Consider the following 7,979-nt stretch of genomic DNA (forward strand, 5'->3'; position numbering starts at 1 on the left):
CTTAGTGAATGTCTTTCGTCCATCTTAAGGGGGAGTGTTGCGACTTATGTGTAATTAAAGAGTTTTATTGGGTTGTGTAATTGAACGGTTTTATTGGATTTATTTGTTAGACATTGTAACAACTATTTAAACACATATGTTGAATGAAATAACAAATTTTTCATCAAATAATTCTTTAATATTTTATATTAATCATCTGTGCACTTCGTCTGGTCACATTTCTCTTGGGTCGAGTGGAGAGAGTTGATTGGAGAGGGTCTACTAAGCAAGGCCCAAGTGGAGAGGGTCGAGTGACGAGTGATTGAGTTCAGCAAGTTCATTACAGCATGACTTAGTCACAGAGAAATTCAAACTGTTTCATTAAATTCAAACTATCATTTGTCTGAAGGTCACAACTCTCCTACAAAGAGTAGTAGTAAATTTTCAACTTTACCGAGGTCGAGATTTTGTGGTCTTCAATCCCTAGTTTAACAAACTTCATTTTTTATTTGACTGAATTATAATTTGGAAAGAGCTTCTCCAAATTCGTCCCTAGTATTTGATTATTGAGTCAAGTAGGGTCCAAAGATTTGGCAATCTCCTTTTACTCTTAGGATACTTGCTTATGAGGGGCAAGTTCCCCGAGTGCTATGAGCTAATTCTTTTTATATAACAAGTAATATAAAAATTGAAGCAGTTTAAAAAGCATAAATACAATGAAATAAAACAAAAATAAGAAATAAGATGCTGAGAGATTTTCACTGTTAAAAGTTTTTCTTGCCGCTTGGCTCCACTCTTTTGTGACTTATCATTCCTTAGACAAACTATTTTCTTGAAGATGCTTTTTGGAGATCTTTCTTGGGAGAGCAATTTTTCTAGCCGAATGCAGGTGGCCAAGTGCAAAAGGTCGGGTGGAGGAATTTGAGTGGATGAGGCCGAGTGCAGGTGGCCAAATGGAGGAGGTCGAGTATGGGTGGTCGAATAGATGAGTTCCAGTATTCTCATGACAAGTTCTCTAATGCATTATATATTGCTAGTTGCTTCTCCATAGCTCGGTTTTTCTTCTTGCACCATTCTTCTTCTTGTTTGTGGTATTATTTAACGTTCACAACATTTTTTAATGTTGAACCCAGATTTGTTTGTGAATCATACCCAAGGAATGGAGCATAAAATCAGAGAGAAAAATACACAAAGAAAGAATAAAGAAAGTAGTGCATTCACTTCTAATAACTGTCGGTGGAGAAAAAAGTTCCCTTCACATTCCCTCTTCCCTCTTTTTATAAAAGCATTTTATTATAAAATATACATGTAATAATTACATTCAAAGGATAATATGTTAGAGATAACATATTTTATATCTATCATATGTGCACTTCTTTTGATAATATTTCCTATAGGTCGAGTGGCGAGGGCGGACTATAGAGGATCGATTGATGAGGATCGAGCGACGAGCGGTTAAATTGAGCAGGTTTTCTAGACAATCTCGATGCCTTAAACTGTAAGGAGGATTTCTGTCAAACACTTAGATTGTAGTCAACTCATTGTGAAAATGTTTAGGCTATGCCAAGCAACTAAAAAAAGATCTTCATTGGATGCTTTATCTTAGAAGCTCTTATTCCTATAGCTCACTTCTTTTAAGACTTACAGTGTTTAGTTCCCTTTGCATTATATTTAAGGAGAAAAAAATTTTCCAAGCAAAACGTGTCGAGACATGAAACTGAACCAATAAAAATATAACCAAAAGCTCAATCAAATTTATAAATTCAACTCGAGCTCAGTTCATATAGGTATTAACGAATTGATTAATAAGCAATTTATTTAATAAAACAAATGAGTCATAATCGAGCTTTACTTGAGAAATTTTTCTGGGGAAAATAAACAAGTCATATCAAATAACGCTCGTTGAGTGAAAAAATAAATAGTTAAACGATAATGTTCATGACCGAGTTGTAATCGACTAATAATCGAGCTTATTGACAAGCTTTAAAAGATATTATTGATGAGCATAAATAAACCAAATAGCAACCTATTCAAGCTTGTTCATCTAGTAATCAATACTTATAAAATTATTCAAGCTCGTTCGAATAATTAATTAAATGATCTTGAATGAGCATTAATCGAGCACAACTACAAGTAGCTTGTTGAATGCCGGGGTTCACTTGCAACCCTACTCATGAAATAGTGGCAACAAGGCATCGGAGAAAAATAAATGAAGAAGATAACAAAAAAAGATTAAATTTGAATTGATAATTTTATTTTTACCTGTCAATAAAAACTGACAATAATGGGAATTTCTCCCAAAAAAAAATTGTAATTCTTTCATTGATGGGAAAAAATACAACTTTTTTTTAATTTCTTCTCTAATTTAAATCATCTTCGAGGAATCTGCATATGATAAATCTATCTAAACCGACAGTAGAGATTGTATTGGTAAAGAGAACTAGAAACGTGCTATCATTTTCGTTGGATCAGAAAAGTTTCAGAATCTTGGGATTGAATATACCTTCGTTTGACTTATTCATAGCGTTGGGAAGTGTTTAGTTGCCTTCAGAATAAAAAAATATGCAAAAGGCCTACCTAGAAGCCCGCATAGAATGGGTTGCGTTCAAATTTGTTCGGATATTCCATGGGGTGAATATTATAAAACAAGAAAGAAAAATGAGTTAATAACCCATATCTGAAGCTAAACGTCTAGTCTTTTTGAGACCATCCTCCCAGGATTAAAAAATAAAAAAAGTTGGATGGTTTCATGAGAAGGGTCAAATAAGTCTTTCTATCAGATTAATAATTTTGACGGGCCACCTTGGCAGTTGTCTTAAGAAGTTAGATCATTATAAGGAGAAGTGCTCAGGCCCAAGCCTTCAGAGAAAGAGAACATGTGTAGCCTTTTATTTACTAGATAAATTCCTTAGTCCCTTACAGAAAAATCTTCCTTTGTGGCATATCGACTCTTTTTAACCGTTTTATATATCTTGCTTTCAGTAAAAATCTTCCGTCGAGATTTTCCTTAGTGTTGAGCCGTCCCATTTCGAGTATTTTATAAAGATCCCCAATTGGTTTTGTTTAAGCTTGGAGTTATTACTTTCAGTTAGTTTGTAGTCCTATAGTTGAGCTGAAGAAAGATCTCAGTCTAGTTTTCGGATTCGTGGAAGTCTGGTCTTTGTTGTCCAACTACTAGTTCAAGGCTTCTTTTAAACCCAGACAAGCATTTAGAGCTTGTCTGGGTGTTCATTTGGAGTACATAGGAAGAGCTTAGAGAAATGGAGGGAAAAAATGATATGGATAAGGTAGATGAGGTGATGCTTCCAGGTTTCCGGTTTCATCCAACTGATGAGGAGTTGGTAGGGTTCTATCTGAGGAGAAAGATACAGCAGAAGCCTCTTTCCATTGAGCTCATCAGACAACTGGATATCTACAAATATGATCCATGGGACCTACCAAGTAAGCAATCACTTATTGCTGTGCAATATTTTCAGACGAATTATCACATAGCAGTGAAGAGAAAAAAAAAAAGTTTTCATTCCTTATGAAGCAATTATTTTCTTCCTTCTTTAATAAAACTTTCAGGTTAGGGAACTTTCTCAAGCAGTTTTTCACTTTTTCATGTTCCAAGCAACCTTTTTACAAAAAAAAGAAGAAGAAAAAAAAAACAGCGATTCTCATAAACTAAGAGTATCGTTCCTTAATCCTTTATTAGCTTTAATCCATTTGCTTGCTCCTTACCTTTCACTATATTTTAGTTTCATAGAGAACTTCCCTTTGTATTCATGATCTTTGATGTTTTGTTTTAGGAGTCATCAAGTTCACAGACGAGCTGTCGAGCTATAGCTTTCTCAACTTTTCATTTTAATATCAGATAACAGATAATTGAATAGGGGCATTTATAAATGAAGTTAACTAATGATAAGCTGAGGAGAAAATGCATGCCTGCTTCATGGTTGAACCTTGAGAATTAGTGTAGTAAACTTAGTGGCTACTTAAAAGGGTTTAGATGCCTTTCAGAACCAACTGATAAACCTCTAATCAGTTCAAAGAAACTAAATGCGATATATTACCTGTTAATAATATTGAAAGTAAATGCTTCAAAAACAGCTAAAATAATAATAATAATAATAATAATAATAATAAAGGGTTAATGGAATCATTAATTGAGAAAATTATATTCACCTCACTTTATTAATTAAAAAAGACTAATGCTGGTATTACCTTGTGAGCAGAGATGGCGGCAACAGGAGAGAAGGAATGGTATTTCTACTGTCCGAGAGATAGAAAATACCGCAACAGCGCGAGGCCCAACAGGGTTACCAGCGCAGGATTCTGGAAAGCCACTGGAACAGACAGACCAATCTACTCAACTGAGGGAGTGAAATGCATAGGTCTGAAGAAATCACTTGTATTCTACAAGGGAAGAGCAGCAAAAGGAATCAAAACTGATTGGATGATGCATGAGTTCAGACTACCATCTCTTAGTGATCCCACAATTTCCAAAAGGCCAATGGATAAAAACTTCATTCCTGCCACTGTAAGTTATTCTAGAACTTCCAATCATAGATCAGAGAAACGGCAAAAACTCACTAATTATCATTCATGATCAGGAAGCATGGGCCATTTGCAGGATCTTCAAAAAGACCAACACTGCAGCACAAAAAGCACTCACTCATTCCTGGTTCTCCTCACTACCAGAAGCTACAGATTTTCATAAGTATTCTCTACCCTATGTCACAAATGGTGCACAATTTGGTTCAGAGAACATCTCTTGCAAAACAGAAATTGGTTCTTTGATTCAGTTTGGCTGCAGCAGTGGATTGGAGCAACATACTTATCCTTCCTTGGATGTTACAAACTTCAAGCAATTCAACTTAGTCAGCTGTATGTCACCTGAAATGGCCACAAGCTTCACGTTCTCGCCACCAGAAACATCAACTGATTCTAAGCCTTTAATAGATGCCACCTCCATGCTTCTCAATGTATCCTCTGCAGTACTTCAAGATATGGAGAAACCTTCTCCAAGCATCGACTTCGGACAGCAGCAGCAGTCTAATGGATTTACTGTTACTTTTCCTTTAGAAGATAATGGGAACTTGGGAATTGAAGAAGAAGATATGATGTACAAGAAGACGGTGAGCAGCATATGCGATCGTAATACTCACTGGGGAAATATGAGGTATATGAACTTTCCCTTCAACCTGGCACCAAATCCTTCTGATGAGTGGAAGCCAAATCTTCCATGGGATTCTGTATTTTTCCCAAGTGAGATTTCAATGGGTTACTCTTCCCAAAAAAATGATACATAAACTTGTTTCGTGCCCTTCGTCTGTTAGCATTTCTGTTAGGATGGACAGTCATATTGTGTGTGGAGACGAGGCTATAGATTGATGTATACTCACTGAAAACGTGTTAACAGCAAAGCTAACAGATTGAGAAGGAAATATATTTCCATGTTTCTTAGATAACTCTGTCTAAATTATTTTCAATGTGGTCGGTGATTGGTTGCAGAGTACTAAAATAGAAATGTTTTTATAGACCAGATGAAACAAGCTCTCCTTACTTCATGTAAATCTTCGCAAAAAAAAAAAAAAAAAAAAAAAAAAAAACCCTCTGTGGGAATTCAAAGGAATAATTTTTATTTCACACCACCTTTTGGATTGATCATACAAGATATTATAGAGAAAGAGAAGGAGAAAAAACTAGGAAACTATTTAACTAATTCCCTTAATTTAAGGGATTACAAATTTATTCTAATTTCCTTAATTTAAAGGATTTACCAATTAATTCTAATTTCCTTAATTAAGGAAATTAGAATTAATTGAGAAATAAATGTCTTCCATTCCCAGCTTGGATACAAGATCATGAAAAATTGAACTGTTCAGCCCCTTTGTTAGAACATCAGCTAATTGTCTTTCTGATGGAACATAGGACATACACACTAACCCTTCCTCCAGTTTTTCTTTGATGAAATGTCTAGCAATCTCAATATGCTTTGTCCTATCATGTTGTATAGGATTATGAGTTATATTAATGACAGACTTGTTGTCACACTAGAGCTTCATAGGACCCTCCCATGGAATTCTTAAATCATCCAAGATGATTCTCAACCACAGTAATTCACATAATCCTTGAGCAATAGCCCTGAACTCTGATTCTGCAGATGACCATGTCACTACATTCTGCTTCTTGCTCCTCCATGTCACTAGGTTACCTCCAAGAAAAGTACAATATCTTGTAGTTGATCTTCTATCCACTATGGAGCCAGCATAGTCAGCGTCGGTGTAGGCTTTCAGAGTAAGAGTGTCATTCCTTTTGAACAAGATTCCTTTCTCCGAATTGCCTTTCAAGTAATGCAGTACCCTGTAGGCAGTCTGAAGATGAGGTTCTCTAGGATCATGCATGAATTGACTGATCATACTTACAGAATATGCTATGTTTGGTCGAGTGTGAGCAAGATATATGAGTTTGCCAACCAATCTCTAGTACATTCTTTTATCCACAGCTGGTTCTTCTTTAGCTTCTCCCAACTTATAGTTTGGATCTATTGGACTAGCAATTGGCTTACACCCAGTCTTCTCTGTTTCTGCCAATAAATTAATCACGTACTTCTGCTGAGATATGAAGATCCTCTGTGTGGAATATGTCATCTCAAGACCAAGGAAATACTTCAATTTCCCCAGTTCTTTAATTTCAAATTCTTTTACTAGTCTCAGCTTCAATTCATGCTTCTCTTTCTCATCAGGAAATACTTCAATTGTGCTATATATAAAATTAAACAAGTACGTACATAAAAAAATAAATAAATTTATTAATGCTAATTTAAAATTTATTGCCCTTATTAAAGTAAACAAATAAAAAAATTAACTTAAAAATTAAACAATGTAGTAGTAATAATAATAATTTATCATACTCAACTTGATTCAAGAAAAAAAGAGAACTAAAATAAAAAAGCTGTAAAGGTTAGCATCACTTCAAACGAAGAAATTGACCTTCGGGGCAACAACTCAGTCATATGATGTCATGTGTCACCACACAATTTTATGCCATTATTTAGTCAAAACTAGCTTTTAAAATAAATTTTATCAAAAATAAACTAACACAAACAAAGTCTCAGTCATTTTTTAATGCTTAAATTAAGAGAGAAATTATTCGAAAATTGTCGCCTTTAACTTATTAGAATTTGTCCAGAGAGTTTAGGGAGAGTATCATGACATCCTTTGAAGCCTTAACCTTCCTATAGCCCATATACAAAGCCATAAACTTCTCATATCCACTTTTCACAGAAAAAAAAACTCATAATCACATATGTAACTTACAAACAATTTAACCAATTTTCTTAAATATCTGCAATCCTTTATCTGTGAAATTACACCACCACTTATTTCAATTCAATATTCAAATTTATCATTCAAAACAGAAACATAAACTCATCCAATAGATATAATTAATCAACAAAATTAATATCAATCCATAGTTCTATTGAGCACAGGCCTCACCTCAACTCCTCCACCATCCTTTCTTTTCTCAAGCGTGTAAGTCATATAATCCCCAACAACTTTTCCCACGTCACAAAAAAAAAATTGGAGAAATTATACTTAATGACATAACTCTGGTGATGAATATGATGATACGCACTTGTATTCTTAAACACATAATGCAATAAATTCCCAGGCAACCACAAGCTGAATGACATCAATATTCACCAACATAATCTTCAAATGACATTTACTTTATTCTTGGGAATAATCAAGACATCAATATTCACTGAGCATCAGGATATTCAGGATGAATTATTAAATAACATAATGAAGTTTAAATGAACCCAAGGCCTTTTACCAGACATTAAGAAGGTTTGGACCTGCTCCCTACTACTCTTAATCTAGTGAATACCTTAGGGATCTATTAAACTTAATATGTTTTACTTAATATTATCCTTAAAATTTAAGGACACTTAATATACAACATAGAGTTAGGAAGGTTTCCAAAACTTTACTTTTCCAGCTCTATATACA

At 34.5% G+C, this 7,979-nt stretch overlaps 2 protein-coding genes across 2 annotated transcripts in view; one reads left to right on the plus strand and one right to left on the minus strand.

The window, feature by feature from the left end:
- The first annotated feature begins 2,946 nt into the window (after positions 1 to 2,946).
- Positions 2,947 to 5,451, plus strand: LOC110025045 (protein FEZ-like). The gene is made up of 3 exons (XM_020725292.1): positions 2,947 to 3,420; positions 4,197 to 4,501; positions 4,575 to 5,451. Exons 1-3 carry the CDS (start codon positions 3,240 to 3,242, stop codon positions 5,271 to 5,273), a joined length of 1,185 nt encoding a protein of 394 aa, XP_020580951.1. The 5' UTR covers positions 2,947 to 3,239; the 3' UTR covers positions 5,274 to 5,451.
- Positions 5,452 to 6,017: 566 nt separating this feature from the next.
- The window catches only part of LOC110025061 (uncharacterized mitochondrial protein AtMg00810-like), a 5,283-nt gene continuing 3,321 nt past the window's right edge, over positions 6,018 to 7,979 (minus strand). Inside the window, exons 2-3 of the mRNA XM_020725325.1 lie at positions 6,454 to 6,715; positions 6,018 to 6,354 (exon numbers count right to left, since the gene is read on the minus strand). Of these exons, the coding sequence (XP_020580984.1) occupies positions 6,018 to 6,354; positions 6,454 to 6,715 (599 nt within the window). The remainder of the gene's footprint in view (positions 6,355 to 6,453; positions 6,716 to 7,979) is intronic.

Source organism: Phalaenopsis equestris, unplaced genomic scaffold (assembly GCF_001263595.1).
Source record: "Phalaenopsis equestris unplaced genomic scaffold, ASM126359v1 Scaffold000287, whole genome shotgun sequence".
Classification (NCBI taxonomy): Eukaryota; Viridiplantae; Streptophyta; class Magnoliopsida; order Asparagales; family Orchidaceae; genus Phalaenopsis; species Phalaenopsis equestris.

Coding starts and splice junctions, on each gene's coding strand:
- LOC110025045 (XM_020725292.1), top strand. CDS start 3,240: ATGGAGGGAAAAAATGATATGGATAAGGTAGATGAGGTGATGCTTCCA. Junction 3,421..4,196: donor TGATCCATGGGACCTACCAA/GTAAGCAATCAC, acceptor CCTTGTGAGCAG/AGATGGCGGCAACAGGAGAG. Junction 4,502..4,574: donor AAAACTTCATTCCTGCCACT/GTAAGTTATTCT, acceptor ATTCATGATCAG/GAAGCATGGGCCATTTGCAG.